Here is a 17595-nt window from a genome sequence, read left to right on the forward strand (position 1 = left end):
AGGATCCTGCTCTCTAGGATCTCTCTGTGGGAGTGGATGTCTTCCAGGTGGTGGCAAGTATTGAAATATTGCCTGGGTGGTGGATCTATCAAGAAAATAAACCTAAATGTATGTCTGGATTTGGTTTTCTTTAGTTCTCTGCTTTTACTATTCATTATTGTTTTAATTAATTTTGAGCTCACATGTCATCATTTTCCTTTGTTTTCCAGTATTAGATATGAAATGTTTGTTTTGTGCATACAAGTTCTCTCTAAATCTTCTTACACAGGGGCTTAATTTGAGCATGACTTGAGTGAACTGTGTTTGCCTGCATGGCCAAGATTTGTTTCAATTTAATAGTCTCCTCTTTTAATTTTTTAAAAAATAGTTTCTAACTCTAGTTGGAATTGTGGCGTCTCAACTCTGATTGCAAACACGCAGAAGCCCACAGGAATTGCTGATGTATACAGTAAGTTCCGCCCAGTGAAGCGGGTTTCCCCACTGAAACATCAGCCAGAGACTCTGGAGAACAATGAAAGTGATGACCAAAAGAACCAGAAGGTGGAGCACGAGAAAGGGAGTGATTCTGACTCTGGCCCCCCTCCGGAGGAGCTCAGCCAAGGAGATGGAGAGGGAGGCCTGCAAGGTAGGCTCACTGAGCCCAGCGCCTTGCTGGGCGAACTGGAGCATTACGACCTCGACATGGATGAGATTCTGGATGTGCCTTACATTAAATCCAGTCAGCAGTTTGCCTCGTTTACCAAGGTTACTTCAGAAAAAAGAATTTTGGGTTTATGCTCAACCATCAACGGCCTTTCTGGCAAAGCCTGTTCTACAGGAAGTGCCGAGAACTCACCGTCTAATACGACTCCATTTTGTGTTCTTTCTCCTGTGAAAAGCCCTCACCTGAGAAAAACGTCGTCTGTGGTCAGTGACCAACACAAGCTTTCCACTGAAGAGCCTGAGAGCTCATCCCCTCTGGGTAAATGTGGCTCCACGTACGAGCCCGAAAACCAGAGCAAGGACTTCCTAAATAAGACCTTTAGTGATCCTCCTAGCCGAAAGGTCGAGAAGGCAGTGCCAGACTGTCAGCTGAGGGCTTTCCATCTGCCTCCCTCAGCAACAGAACCCAAACTGGAAGAGCAGATCAGTGGCATGATTTGGACCAGCTCCCAAGGCCCAGAAGAAAAGAGTGAGTATCTGAAAAAAGCAAAAAGCATCTTGAACATCGTAAAAGAAGGACAAATATCTCTACTGGTGAGTATAATCCAGTTCTTTACGCATATTGACCAGTTAGAGACTCCATTTTATTAGCTCCACTCAGTAGTAAGAGAATGATGATGCATTCAATCTGGTTCTAGTTTAAACTTTACCTGTGGCTTTAGTTCAGAGATGTGACTTTTTGTGTTTAGAAATAAAAAGATATGAGGTTAATACAGGGGAAAACAAACTGCTGTAAAGGGGGTATTATTTCATTTTAACTTTGCATTAATTCACCTCGAATAAGGACACAAACTAAAACAAAGGGAAAACAAAGAAAGCTCAGCACTTTCTCTAAATTGAATCTTAATGTATTTCTGTTTGCTTTTCAAACTGTTCCCAACTCTCTCACACAGTTGTTTGTAGAAATGTCAGTTCCTTGCTGATGGCAAATCTGCCAGATATGTGAATAGAGTCTTCTGTTTTATCCTGATCATTATTCAGGAGAGTCAGATCAGGAGGTTTGAAAACATTTGTAGATAGAAGCTTACCCTAGAACTTGATTGCCCTCTGACCCACATAGTTTTTACCTAGTTCCAGCAGTCCATGTCTAAGGAGCATGAAGAAGCTTTTCCAAAGACTTTAGACACAGAGTAACATGATGTCAGAAAATCTGAAATTTTCAGTTTAGAGGCAGAGAGAGCTTCACTGAAATAGCATTCCATCTGCCTGCATTGTTCTTTTCTGGCTTGAGATTTGGATCGAACAGTAGCAAGCCTGGGTTGATATTATGATGTTAATTAAAGTCTCATTTAAGAAAATCTCAATCCCTCTTGAAAACATAATTCTATTTAGTGTAACGGCATACCTGTATAAGTACAAAGTACTCGGTTTATTATCAAAAAGCATATTGTAATAGGGCAATATGGTAGAACAGTTTTATTATCAAAGTAATAAAAATTATTTTTTTGCCTGAAAAACAATGTCTTTTCCTTTCTTTCTGGTTCTATTTCTCTTTGGTTCATTCCTTTCTGTTGTTTCCCGTGTTTTCCCATTTCTCAGATGATCATGCTTCTCAGTGCACCCAACAGTCTGTAGCAACCAGTCCATATTAAGGGAACTAAACCTTTTTGGGGTGTGAGAACCGAAGGCCAGCAAGCCCCCAAGTGCCCCTAGGAGTAAGACTGGGGACGGAAGTGTCTGCACCGAGGCACCTCTGGCAGCACTGGTATCAGCACTCCTGTTGTAGTCTGCAGAGAAAGTCAGTTTTGCACAGTTCAAGGAAAAGCAAATAGTTGAGACAAGTGATTTGTTCACACAACAAACCTACCACAGGGAATAAAAGTCTCGACCCACAAAGAACTTGGCGGTGGAGGGGGTGGAGACAGACAGGGAACCTACCACTTACCACAAATGTCACTGCAGTTGCTTGAACCCTCCGCGTCGGCTCTTTGGCCACCCCCATGCTTCACATGAAGCTATGTCTCAAAAGTATTTTATAGAAAGAAAGAAATGGAAAGTCATTAGCGTTAATAACAGGGAACACTGATTCATCAGATCCCTGTGGCTGCCACCAGAGCTTCTGGAACCTCATCTCTTCTTTCCGTGCTCAGAGCAAAATCCCCAGTGTCTCATTCTGATTTTTTTAACACACTTTTTCTCTCTTACTCTTCGCACAGCCACATTTAGCTGCAGACAATCTGGACAAAATTCATGACGAAAGTGGAAACAATCTGTTACACATTGCTGCGTCACAAGGACATGCAGAATGCCTGCAGCACCTCACTTCTTTGATGGGAGAAGATTGCCTCAGTGAGCGAAATGCCGGGAAGTTGACTCCGGCTGGCCTGGCCATCAAGGTGACTGGTTGGGGTGGGCTCTCCACAACTAAAGACTGGATTTTTACTTTTGAAGATTTCTAGTGATCTCAATAAAGTATTGGAATGGAGAGAGATCAACTTACCAAACAGCAAATAAACATATTACATTTGAGAGATCTTTTCAGTCACAAACTCCTTTGAGATTTTGAGACTATTTTCCAGTTTATTGTCTAATGAGGGTAAGCTTCAAATCAGCTAATAAAGAGAAAGGAAAATGATATAGTGTGGTTTTAAGAGCTTTTGTTATTCACAAATTTAGATTCTTAACCACAGCTAGATTTATAAGAGACTGTTACATTTTTCCTAATGCAAGTATAATGAGCAAGACAAATGAGGAAAAGATGTATTTTAAGAGATGATGGCACTCAGGTATTTCAGGTAATGAAGTAGACTTTTAATGGATCACATCTGAAGTTTAAATGTCATCAGTATCAGGAATTGTTTAGAATATCAGTGGTGAGTTTGAGTTTTACCCTTGCAGAGCACAATTTACTATCTGTCAAAAACTACACAAATTAATATCAACTGGGATAAAGTTAAAACCAAGAAATGGTTGTAAGAAAACATAGGCTTGTATAGCACTGCAGTGAGTGTCCCTGCAAAATATTGCACATCACTGGAAAGATAGCTATTAAACTAAAATTACTTGTAAGTTCTTTGGCAAATAAATGTGGGATGCAATCATATATATTAATAAGCCAGAAATGAAGTTCAGTGAAATATAATGCATCTTGTGCTTCTGCATATGCAGTTTGCTGTATATAATAGTTGTGTCTTCTAAAAGATGGATAATCATAATTTTTATAAATGTAATTGTATTAAAATTTACCTGGGTGCTTGTTCATTAAAGAAACCTCCCTGTGAATTAATTAAAGAACATATCACATTTGAAAAACAAGCAATTTATGCCCTATACCTAATATGTATTTTTATGAAAATCTGAGATTTTCTATCTTTAATTCATTTACCATTCAGTAAAGTTATTTTATATATTTAAAATATTTCACTCAAGTTGAGGTATGATTTCAAAGATAGTGTAGAAAATATTTTATAAAATATGTAATATCTGACTCCAGTATATATCATTTTCCTTTGGTTGTGAATGATGTGATGCTGTGACAAATTAAAACCTGACCTATGATGGCCAGCAGCCAAACCTGAAGGAAGAGGAATCACATGTGAGGTCAAGGTTCAGGATAGTTCATTTGGACAGTGTGTGCTGAGTCCACCGGGCACTGTGTTAGGCACTAACAGTACAAACTGGAGTAAGACATAGTCCCTGTTCTTAAGGAGCTGGTATCCAGGTATCTAAGACAGGTAAGTTAATCAGTGATACAAGCAGTACAATAGGAAGTTCCCAGTTCTAGGCCCACAGCAGGTTTTGGTGGAAAGCGTGGAATCAAGTCTAGCCATCACTGGGCCTATGTCCTGGATGAATAAAGTATTCTTGCAATGCCTGTGAATGTTGACATTTACCTTGTCATTTTAGTGTTTTAGAAAATACAATTCTCATTTTGCTTTTCTAATAAACGGTAGATTTTCCTGTATCTCCTAACTGTTTAGATGAATGTTTTTTTCTCAGTTTATATCCCCTGGCACTTCTTTTGATAGGAGAGTCGAGTCTTAAAAGTCAGAAAGTACACAGGACACTAAAAGCTCATGAAGCCATCGCTCAGTATAAACTCCTTCTGTGACTCCACATTAAGTCTTAATTCATTCTTAATCTCCTCTAGTCAACAAAGCACAGCATACCATCAGAGAGCAAACGTAAACAGCAGTTATTTTGTTTGTTTTAATGGTTCTTTTTAATAAAGAACACCTATCAAAACCATAAGACTCATATGCTTTTAGAGATTTGGGTTCTCAGGCTTTTCATACTTTACTTCTTGACAATTGAAAAATAGAAGTCTTCTTCTATTTGTTTATTTAATCTACAATTTATAAAAGCAGTAAATACAAATATTTTGAGTACCACCTCCTTCAGAAATCTGTCCTGATGCCTCAATCAGTCAGTACAACGTGATGGACCTTGAAAATGTTCCAGGAGCCCTAACAAGCCATTCTTCTTCCATTTTCAAACCGCCTTTTAAATACCAGTAACTGATTGGTGGTGTTTCACCTCATTAAGCACAGCTCTCATAGCTCTGCTGTCATGAAAGACAAACAAACTTGTAATAAATGGGTAGAAGTTGCTTGGCTAATATTACTTGGCTGACAGGAAGCAGAATCAGAGACAAGGTATCAAATTAAATGGTTACCTGAGGAAAAGAGCTTTGAAGTCCTACAGAGGCCTTAAGAACCTCTCCCCCACTCTTAAACGCCTGAAAGGGAACATAAACACTTGCCAGTTACATGCAGAATTTATTGAGTGCTTTGTGGAGGACTCAATACTAGATACTGTGGGAGTGCAGGGCATTACTGAGTGCCCTTTGGGAATGGTAGTTAGACACATTTGGAAAAGGAGGTGAGAGAAGTCTGTTTTCTAAAAAGGGACCAATACAAGAAATTATTTTAGGAGCTAAACAGACAAGTGAAATAACCTTTTTGCCCTTCTCATTTCCCTTTCAGTCCTTCTGATTAAGCCCAAGGGGGAAGTGGTGATCTGGTAGTAATATAACTTCAAACATATAACCCTACCAATATTCTTTTTTAACAAATAGTGAGCAGCTCCAGGCTCAGATAATTCAATATACAAAAATCTCCTGCAGGAATTTAGTAACTTTTTTTTTTTTTTTTTTTTGCTTTCTTGGTATATATCTTTATGACAAGTATATTGGTTTCAAACTCATGGTTGTGATAAAATGTTTCCTTCTGCCTTTCTAGCTGCATTTTATTTTAAATGTTGTATGCTTGTAGATCCAACAGGCATCTATAGAACACTACACCAAACAGCAAGAGAATACACAGTCTTCTCAAAGGCACATGGAGCCTTGTCCTGGATAGACCATACATTAGGCCATAAAACAAGTCTCAGTAAATTTAAAAGACTGAAATCATACAAAGTATGTTCTCCAACCACGGTGGAACACAATTAGAAATCAAGAACAAAAGGAAATTTGGGATATTCACAAGTATGGGCAAATGAAGCAAAATACTCCTAAATAACCAGTGAGTCAAAGAAGAAATCACAAGGAAAATAGGAAAAACTTTGAGATAAATGAAAATAAAAATACAGCAAAGCAAAATTCATGGGATGCAGTTAAAGCAGTATTTAGAGGAAAATTTATAGCTATAAATGCCTATATTGAAAAATCTCAAATCAATAACCCAATCTTCTGCCTTAGGAAACTGGAAAAAGAAGAGCAAACTGAATCCAAAGTAAGTAGAAGGAAGGTGATAATTAATATTTAGAACAGAAATAAATGAAATAAAGAAAATGGTGAAACCAAATTTTGGTTCTTTGAAAAGATCAACAATATTGACAAACCTTTAGCTAGACTGACAAAAAAGAGCAAAGATTCACATTACTAAAATCAGAGTTGTTTTCTCACATTTTTAAAATAAATTCCAGTAAATATTAAACTACTTTACCACGTAAGTGCTCAGTGATGCTCAGTAAATGTGGCTACCATTCTTTTCTTCATTCAGAGGGAATTAAATGTGTTGTGTCAATTTTTGTTAACACTTGGCATGCTCAAACTGGGTAATTTAAGGAAAGTCTACAATGAAGGGATTATATGTAAAAGAGTGGGTAGGGTGTAGGAGCCCACAGATAGTACAATATCCTGTGATCAGTAACAGGGCACTGATAGCACACCTAAAGTCCGAAGCGGCTGGGAAAAGGAGTTAACAGAACCTGAGTAAGAAGGGATTGAGTGGAAAGCAATGGCTGACTTTTGAGTGAAGACTGGTCCAGGAACTCTATTTTCTCCACTGTGGAATGCAGAGATAATAGTAATTACTCATAGATTACTAGGCAGATTAAATGAGATATAGCTTGTAAGTGCCCTCTCCTAAGGGATTCCCAGGAACAAAGGGCACCTCAAACTCATTTTTCTATCCTGATCTCCTGCCACTGCTCCTCACCAGCCAAGCACAGCCAGAAGTCAGAGAGCAAGGGAGCCACCCATCTAGATCAGAGAAATTAGGGCAAAGAAGGGAGGAGATGAATCAGAATAGGCAACTGCAAGATATTTAACAAAGAGAAGAGAGTCTGCCTGTGACTAGTTTAGAGATGACCATTTGAAAGTCCTTGTGCAAATAGGAGCAGATAAAGAATGACCAGATGACCCCTCTGCCTTGTTTTTAGAAAAGGCTTTCTTCCTTGAGAAGTTAAATAGGATTCTAATACTCAGAGAAAAAAAATCCTGTTATACTCAAATGTCACCTTCATTAAAGCATTCCTGGTTCCATGCCCATGGTAACTCTTTTCGCCCAAGCTAAAATTCCACACTCTGCAAACCAGGAAGACAATAGAATGTCTCATTTGTCTTGCAAAGTTATCATGAATCTCTAAGACAGCATTCTAATAATATAAGGGTAGCATGTATTGTCTGCTTAGTAAGCTTACATGCTTTATCTCATTTAATTTTCACTGTAACCTTATGAGGTAGTTACTATTAACATTATCTTTGTTATTTCATAGTGAGAAAACTGAGTACCAGGGAGATGAAATAACTTGTCCAAGTGTTTAACTGAGTGGTAGATTAAGGATTTAAATTCATGTCAGAGGCTGGGTTTTAATAATTAGGTTATAAATGATGCAGAAGGCAGCAGACTTGGCCCAGTGGTTAGGGCGTCCATCTACCACATGGGAAGTCCGTAGTTCAAACCCCGGCCTCCTTGACCCGTGTGAAGCTGGCCCATGCGCAGTGCTGATGCGTAAAAGGAGTGCCGTGCCACGCAGGGCTGTCCCCCGTGTAGGGGAGCCCCACGCTCAAGGAATGCACCCCATAAGGAGAGCTGCCCAGCACAAAAGAAAGCGCAGCCTGCCCAGGAATGGCGCCACACACATGGAGAGCTGACACAACAAGATGACGCAACAAAAAGAAACACAGATTTCCATGCTGCTGACAACAACAGAAGCGGACAAAGAAGACGCAGCAAATAGACACAGAGAACACACAACTGGGGTGGGGGCGGGGAGGGGAGAGAAATAAATAGAAATAAATCTTTAAAAAAAATTTTTTTTTAATTAAAAATAAAAAATAAATGATGGAGAAGAGCTATTACTAATACATATTGCCTATACGGTAACTGTTTACATGTCTCAATCACATTTTGTAACTCTTAACATAGGACAGTACCTGAAAGAGAGTTAAAATCCAATAAAATGTATAAAGCTAGGAGAGAGGTTTAAATTTTTAAAAATTAAGAGAATAATATCTGGTTTTATAAAACCCCCACCAAAGACTAAGGAATTTCTACTACTGCCTTTTCTTTCCCTTCCTATATTTGCTTTACTGTCCCTCTTGATCCTAACTAGGAATCGTTTATTTCCCAAAATATGTAAGAATTATGGAGGCTTTATATTTAGTATCAGTAGTTTCATCACTAATAACAATTAAATAATGGCCTATTCTTTTATAATAATTTCCCCCAATTTGTAAAACATTTCAATTATTTTACTGATTAAGATGTTCACATGATCACTTAAAGATTTTTCTCATTAACAAATATTTTTGACTATTGGTAAACAGTTGTTCTATTGTATAAACTTTTAAGTGAAAAATAATTCCCTGGCAATACCACATGTTGTCTTTGAGATGGAACAATTGAAACACATGTTGCTGGTAGTAGTGTAAAGTGGTCACCCACTTTGGAAACTAGTTTGACAGTTTTCTATGAATTAAATATGCATATACCATATGACACAGAAATTCCACTCTTACTTTTTAACCCAAAAGAAATAAAAACATATATCCACAGATAGACTCATACATGATTATTCATTGTACCCCCAAAATGGAAATAACTCATATCCATCAATTTGGATAAACACATTGTGGTATATTCTTATAATGCAATATTTTCAGCAATATAAAAGGACAGACTACAACATGAGCAACAGCTTAGATGAATCTCAAAGGCATTATGCTGAGTGAAAGAAGCCAGACACAAAAACTGCATACTCTAATCCATTATGTCAGAAATCAAATCATTGTTTGCCTGGGTCAAAGGTGGGGAAGATGAGAGCAAAAGGACACAAGAAAACTTTCTGGGCTGATTGAAATGTGTTATATCTTGATTAGAGTGGTAATCGCAAGATGTGTATTTGTCAAAGTGCATGGAAATATATACTTAAAAAGGGCCCATTTTATAGTATGCAAATTTTACTCAAAGTGATTTTAAAATATGATAACTGATTAAAATGATAAAAATATATTTAATATTCAGCAATTGATATAGAGCCAAAATACAGGTAAATTAACCCAGATATAAGAGCCAGCATTCAGATTTTTTCTTCCCTTGATAAAATTGCTACCTATGAGGTATTTTTCAAACCTGAATAACCCTGAATTTCCTCTTCTTTTTAAATCTAGAATGGTCAATTGGAGTGTGTACGCTGGATGGTGAGTGAAACAGAAGCCATAGCAGAATTGAGCTGTTCAAAGGATTTTCCAAGCCTTATTCATTACTCAGGCTGCTATGGCCAGGTATGAAGGAGTTTTTAAGTATTTGTTTGTGGCAAAGAAAATTGCTTCTTAGCTTGCCATATGATCAGTCTCATATAGTAGTAGTAGTAGTGGTAGTGGTAGTGGTAGTGGTAGCAGCAGTAAGTCATCAAAGTCCAAGCCTAAGAAATCATTAAAATGCAAGCAAAGTTTAAATATAATGATACTTATTGTAGCACTTTTTATTCATAGTAACCCCCTAAAAGAAAACAACTCAAATGTCCATCAGTTACTGAATGGATAAACAAATTGTGATATAGTCATACAATGGAATATTTTCAGCAGGAAAAATGAGAAGGCTGCAATACAAGCACTTTTTTTAATGAAGAAACCTTTTTTTTTTTTTTCATGTTTATATTTGTTTACTTAGGGTTTCTTCTTTAGAGACTGTTATAGTTCCTTAACATGGCATTTTTTCTTTTTTATTTATTTATTTATTTATTTTTTAATTGATTTTGTAAAAATATTACATTAAAAAAACAATATGAGGTCCCATTCAACCCTACCACCCCCACCCCACCACTCCCCCCCCAGCAACACTCACTCCCATCATCGTGATACATCCATTGCACTTGGTAAGTACATCTCTGGGCATCTCTGCACCTCATGGTCAATGGTCCACATCATGGCCCACACTCTCCCACATTCCATCCAGTGGGCCCTGGGAGGACCCACAATGCCCGGTGATTGCCCCTGAAGCACCATCCAGGGCAACTCCAAGTCCCGAAGAAATCTTTTAAGCAACCTGAGTATTCCAAGATAGTATATCATGATAAATAAATGAAGTTACAATCATATGATGGAATTTTATGGGAAAATGGTCATTATTTAATATTAAATAAAAATGCTTGTAATTTCTATAATTTGGCACCAGTTTTGAATTTTGAGAGCATGAGAGAGAGAAAAATAGAAATAGGAAGTAAGACTAGAAAAAAATATATAACATGTTTATAGTAGTTATCACTAAGGGTAGAATTACAGGTACTTTTTATTTTTATTTTTTGTAGTTGTCTGTATTTTCCAAATTTTCTACAATATACATTTTACTTTTGTAAAATCAAAAAGTGATATATTTTATTTAACCCACAATTCAGAAGAAAATTTGTACTAGGGTATTACAAGTAAACCTTACTCGATTATTAAAGATGAGCAAGCAGGCTAACCACATGGCTGTATGAGTTACCTTTCTACATTAGTAAATCTTGTGTTAGTATTTGATGTATGCAGATCATAATCCAGTGTAGGGAGTAACAAATTTCACTGCCTCCCTTTATGAGGTATGAGTGTAGCATCTTTAAAGAAGTGGAACCACAAAATGCCAGTCTCAATCTTAAAAATAAAAATAAAAATAAAGGCAGCACTGTATTAAAATAGATTTAATCGTATTTGTTTGTGGAAAAGAAAATTGCTTCTCATGCATATAATCATATCCCCATTGGCTTTATAATTTTCCCAGTGGCAATACATTGTGGTATTGTCAACAAGAGATTATGATTTTTCAAGCATGACAATCACATGTTTAAAAAATAGACTTAGGAATAATACCACACTCGTTCTTTTGTAGGAGTTACATTAGCCGGTAGTTTATTTGGGGCCATAGTTCATTCAATTTATATAAAATGCTTCCTAAGTGCCAGGCACCATGCCACTGGGTTTTGTGTGCAATACCTGATTTATTCCTTAAAACAACCCTATGAAATCCTGTTGATTTAATCTCCATCTTCTGAGCAAGGAGCCTGAAGAAAGAAAGTTAAGTGACTTATGCATGGCCTAATGGTTAAGAAGAGCAAAGACTGAATTCCAACTTTGTTCCCATCTGAATAGAGCATTTCTATGGATTATTTACAGTGAAGAAAACATTTTTATAGTCTTATATAACAATATATTGTGATATTGAAATACCTTAACACAGCTCCTTGAAGAACTGAGCAACTGCTAAATTTATAAAATGAAGAGAAAGGAGTATGAAGAGCCTTTAAATTTTGTAAAAGCCACAATCTTTTAACTAGTATGAATTAGTCCACTTTCTCTATGCATTGGCACTTCCTATCCCCAGTGATGGTGTCCTTCAAACAACCAGTAATAGCTTGTAGGCATTTGCGAAGACTGCCGTTTTTGCTGATGTTGGTAAAGAGGAGAATAGAATTTTCAAGGTACTGGCAGGATTCGATCACTGCTAATCTTCGTAAATCATTTTCAGCACAAAACAGAATTTTGTTTATTCTCAAATTGCCTGAATAATTGTTGTATATTCCCGATTTTATTTGCTTATTTAAAGCCTAACTAAGAATTTTAGATATCAGGGGAAAGCCTGCCTGAGTTTTTGGTAGAGCTTGCCAAAAAAGAGGAGGAAAGGATTGCATGGCTGTTCTGAGGCCCTAAGTAAATAATGGGGCATTCGACATTCTTTGTCTTGGGAAAAGTCGCTTCTATATGCCAGTTTCTTTATTCAACTCTCACAGCAGGTTTCTCATAATTTTGAAGCTATTGGGACAGAACAAAAGAAAGTGCCTTTTCCAGGACTGGTTGAGAGAGAGTGTGGCTTATTTTACTGGACTAGAGTAAATTATGACCTATTCGAAGAGTTGTGTCAGACATTTGCTTCATGCTTGTATCCATCTTCAAGTTATTTCAAGCTAATAAGCATTTTTAATGACCTAAAGTACAGTTCTGAGCAGGGCAGTCCAGCAGCCTTAGGAGAGCATTACTGCCCAAGTGGAAAAGGTAAAAGCCCGTAACTGCAAATTCTGCCCAGCTACCCTGCATCCGCTGTGGCCACTTATGTAACAGATAACCTGTGGAGATGCTGAATTTGGAACCATTACAAGCCTAATATTTTCACAAGGAAGACTGTTATTGAACAGCTTTCTAATGGATTCAGCACATGCACGTTTTCCTACATCAAGCAGGCATTTCTGGTTTTGTTTCTTCAGTAAATACCTCTGTAAAGGATAGTACAGAGGAAAATTCCTCTCTTGGTTTATTTTAGTTGCCCTCTGCCCCGCATATAGATTCTTAAAGAATGGGCTCCATTTGACTCCCAATTTGTATCCTTTTCCTTGTAAAAATTACTTTTAAAGATTCCAATACCACATGGTAGCCAGCAGTTTTTAGTGGTCTCCTAGAGTGATAGATCTTGGGGTGACAGAAATTGATTTTCCTCACCTTGACACCTGAAGTCTCAGAGGGTGCAATTATTTCGTTCCCTGATTGTACCTAGCAGAACTAGCCACAGGAGCATGATGGTGAAAGCCTTGGGGACACTCATCCAGACACAGGCCCAGACAGGCCTGTTTTGCTCTTGCTTGAGAGAGATGTTGGTGGCGAAACAATTGAGGCAAAATTGTCTCAATTCAAAGCTAGCCCCTGCATGACTTAGGGTGTTATACTCACAATATGAAGGTTCAGTTTGACTGGTCCAGGCTCTCACAGCACAGCGTCCACCCTCCCTGCCCAGAGACTTAGCCCATGATGCATTGGTTGTTGGTCCAGTGGGCTCTGTGCTACTTTCAACATCGAACCTATAATTGCTTGATTTTTGTTTTTTTTCCTGAATCCATCTGAGTGACTTTTGGTCAGGGTTTCTTTTACAAAAACAACCTGTATCGCAGCATTGATCATCTACCAAGAGCACATTTGTTTGTGCCCTGTTCATTCTCCATTTTAAATGTTTACTGTGAGTTAGAACAGAAAAAAAAAAAGCGTACTTCTCAAAAAAAAAAAGAAAAGGCTCAGCAGTTCCTTCTAATGTTTATGAGCAATGATATTCATGCTGGCGAGAGGGATGCTTTCACAGGTTGTGTGCTATTGTTTTTCCACAATTTACCATAAGGGGGAATATTCCTTTAACTTTTTTGTTTCACTATCATGAGGCAAAGTAAGTAAACAATGCTGAAAGTGCTGCGATTGCAGTTGAAATCAAAATAGAAGGATCTTTGATTAGCATGAGCATCCTTCTGCTCTCAAAAGACTGATCTTTGAGAAAGCATAACCAACACAGAGCCCCAAAAACCCACAGGCTGATAGGTAGTTAATTGTGATTTCTGTGACCAAAGGGACACAGAGGAAGCATAGCCTTTACAGAATCAGGGGTGATGGAAAATGGCAAGTTGGGAGTATGCACAATCAAATAACGCTGACTCCTGAGTCAAGCTGTCTGGGTTTAAATCCCAGCCCTACCACCTATTAGCTGTGTGACTTTGGATGCGTTTAGTTTTTTAAAAGAGAAGGTCTGCCTGGACCTTCCTTCCTCACCTGTGAGATGGGGATGATAGAACCTTCCTCAGGCACATCATGAGGACTAAAGCGCTGCCCGCTGCCTGGCATGTCATGGGCACTAGATAAGTGTTGGCTGTTATGATTACTGGATATCTTCCAATTTACTGTTTTTGCTGTTATCAATGTTATTTAGTTTCCTTATTTTGCCATAAGTAAAAGCATAAGAGAAAGCTTGGCAGAGAATTGTTTAGGACAATCTGTTTCATCAATTCTTAAGTGTTCTTTTTTTCACATTTACCATCTCAGAATTCTATATTTACTTTATAATAAATGACATTATGAAATTGTTGGACTTTTTTTCTTACAATTTAGCCTCTCAAAAACTAGAATGAATCTTATAATTGATAGCATGTTAGATTTGGTGAAATATGATCACAGAAGAAGCTGACCCCTTCAGAACTGTGCTGGCACCACAAACTACAGAGATTTTATTAATAGCAGCAATAAACGTATGGCATGCTTTTCATTGACATTTTTTATTAGATTTTGTCCAGAAAAATCCCATAACTTATGTATATTAATGGCCTCTTCAAGCAACTTGCATGGCCTTAAGGAATATATAAGGCAAACAGCAGTTACTGGGAAGCAGATGTGGCTCCAGGGATAGAGCTTCTGCCTACCATATGGGAGGACCTGGGTTTGCTCTCTGGAGCCTCCTGGTGAAAAAGAAGAAGAGAAAGCGTGCCCAAGCAGCAAATCAGTGCCCACACGAGTGCCCATGTGGTGGGCCAGTGCCCTGCACAAGTGAGTGATGCAGCAAGATGATGACACATCAAAAGAGAGACAAGGGGAGAGTCAAGGTGAAGCGTGGCAGAAACCAGGAGCTGAGGTGGCACAATTGACAGGGAACCTCTCCCCCATCAAAAGTCTCCAGGATTGAATTCCAGTGAATCCTAGAGGAGAGAAAATGAGAAGAGAAGACGACAGACAGCAAGTAAAGGGCGGTAGGAAGTAAAGGGGGGAAGATAAAGAAAGAAATCTTTAAAATAAAAAAAAAAGTTACAAAAAGAACAGAAAATCCCCAAAAAGGGAAACTAGTGCGTGAAGGAAGTTTTCAGTCAATAAATGAAAGTTGAACTGATAGAGGCATGTGTAGGTAGATATATAAAATTTAAGCTGGAGAAGCATTATATGAATTAGAAATAATATGGAAGAGTCTCTCCATCCATGTTACTGTTTTGAATGTTCTCTGAGAGCCAGTACATGTAGGGAAATGAAGATCTGAAGTTTCATTCTTCCATTAACATCACCTTTCTATAAACACACAGACACAATACTATAGATAATAAGAGGGGAAAGTGGTCACCGTTACATAATAATAAGGGCCATCTTAGTGGGAGAAAAGAGCCACATTTGTTCTGTCTTCCTTGACAGGTGTTTGTCATATAGGTCGCTGTTTAAATCGTAGGTGAGAAGGATCTCTCCTGACATGTTCTCCAATATCATGGAAGAAAGCACAGTTTCTTTGAAAATGGATGCTGAATAGGCTTTTACCAAAAGCAAAGAATTGTAGCCCTCTCCACATTCGTGTCAGAAATCCTAAAGGTCGGGTGCTAGAAGACCTGGTGTGTAGTCAGCCAGTCACTTTAGGTGTATACCTCTGTACAATATATGTTCCCATAAAATATCTCAGTGGTCAGGCCTTTGCGTATCTTTTTTTATTAAAATAAATTGCTCCACCCAGAACACAAAGCTGAATTTGAGCTGCTGGACAAAGACCTGTCTTGTTCTGCACAGTGGAATAATAGTTCTTCTTTTATGTAAGTCTTGCATACTGAATTACGAAGATCTTTAATGTAAGAAAGAGTTACTCATGCCTCTGTAAGTTAAGAAGGCAGGTCATTGTAACAATATGGAATGAAACTGATGCGGAGAGCCATGCACAGCCAAGACAACTTTTACCTACCACAGAGTTCATGGTGTCTTGTTCTCCCCCATTCTCAACTCCCTCACAGTCAAGGTCCCTAGATTCTCCCCCAGATTTCTAAAAGGGGAAAAACACCTAGTCTTAGGAAATTCAATATTTCATTTCCACAACCTCATTATCAAAAGTTCAAAACACTATGAATTTTAGCAAAGGCATATTCTATGCATGTGAAATAGACATATCCACCATCATATTTAATTTGGTCTGAATAAGTCTGAAAATATCCCTGACAACTAGTTACGTATAAAACATTTTTAAATATCTGTTGAACTCCAACTCTGAGCTGTACTGGATAAAGAAACAAGCTCCTAGAATACTGGAAGTTGTCCTTTCCCTAGTTTTCTGATTTGTAAAATAAAGGCATTGAATTGGGTAATTCCTTAACAGCTCTCATACTTTAATATTCTGAGACAATCCAAGTCACCAAAAGCTGGAGAATGATCCACTGTCAAAGATTTGTTCCATGTATGGTGTTGCCGTCATTTACACTGGTGGAGGCACAGCAGTCTGCCCTCTTGAAGTTTCCATAAGCCTTCACACCGGTTGATTGTATCCTTTATCCTGAGATACTTCTGCTCAACCACATCTTTTGAAGAGTTCAGATCACATGATGTACTCATCTGTCACCAAATAAAAGTTATCCAGTTTTTTCTTCCCTTACTTAAATAGGAAAAATAAAGGAAGTGGTTCTACCTCAAGCATGAGGGATAGACATCACCTGCTCTGGTCTAACTATCAGCTCTAACTTTCTCCAAGTTTGCCTCTGAAAAAGAGGGTGAAGTATATCAGTATATCCTTATCCTGATGCTAACCCCCAGCCCTGGCCCGCAGGCTCTGCTCCACCTCCTCTAGAGGCCCTTGAGGGTTTCACTTTCTACAAGGTGTGTCTGCTTTTGTAGCTAGCCTTCGCCCTGCTTTCCTGGGGTGCATTCTTGTAGGTCGCAGACATCGATTACATTTTCTCTTCTTGCTCATTAAGTGTCTTACTCCCTACCTGCTCATTTGGAAAAAGTGTGGTGCAAATGTTCAAGTCTGTCCCTGATGTCTCAGATACCTTCAGAAATAGTGCCCTGCTCCCCAGCTTAAGGGTGAAACATTAAAGCAGTTGGCTGTTTTTATCCAAAATTCCTTTAGCAGATTAGTTGGCTTGTTCAGAAGGTGAAGGCAAATTTAATCCAGAAAAGTATAAAAGTTCATGACCAGTCCGAGCAAATAACTAGGGAAGAAAAAAAAAACTTTTCAAAGGGTAAGAAGAGGTTCAGGGCTATTTGAGACACATGATCATTTTTTAAAATGTCAAATTCCACCCACTAAACTTCATGCTGTTGTTTTTACCACTCATTTTTTTTTTTAACTTTATATTTAATTCTTCTATTTTAAAGCAATGGAATCCCACTGCTCTCTCCCAAAGCCAAGCATAACATGAAAATACCACAAAAGACTCAGTGGGTAAAATGCAAACTGATTGTGACAAAACACACCGACTGCTCTATGTCTTTGCTTTATGTTCAGAGCTTTGAGTTCCCTCACTTTAAAATGGAAGAAGAGAAAGCTCTACCTTTGGAACAACACCACTGTTTGGTCAAAATAATCAAGAGGATCCAAGTTTTATTTCAGTGAGATTATTTTAAATTTGGCATTTTGTGTTGCCTCTTTTTGTACACCTGTTGGCTGCAGGAGGGTGGGGATTAGGAAGGCATGACTGAAGGATTGCAAA

General features: G+C 38.1%; 1 protein-coding gene across 22 annotated transcripts in view; it reads left to right on the forward strand.

Annotated features, from left to right (window-relative positions):
• SNCAIP (synuclein alpha interacting protein) overlaps positions 1–17595 on the forward strand; it is a 157180-nt gene that overhangs the window by 115975 nt on the left and 23610 nt on the right. For all 22 annotated transcript variants that reach the window (XM_004477687.5, XM_058277697.1, XM_058277801.1 and 19 more), the window contains 3 exons: positions 368–1236; positions 2859–3038; positions 9542–9655. In XM_004477687.5, coding sequence (XP_004477744.1) covers positions 368–1236; positions 2859–3038; positions 9542–9655 — 1163 coding nt within the window. The remainder of the gene's footprint in view (positions 1–367; positions 1237–2858; positions 3039–9541; positions 9656–17595) is intronic.

The sequence above is a fragment of the Dasypus novemcinctus genome, chromosome 2 (genome assembly GCF_030445035.2).
Source record: "Dasypus novemcinctus isolate mDasNov1 chromosome 2, mDasNov1.1.hap2, whole genome shotgun sequence".
Lineage (NCBI taxonomy): Eukaryota > Metazoa > Chordata > Mammalia > Cingulata > Dasypodidae > Dasypus > Dasypus novemcinctus.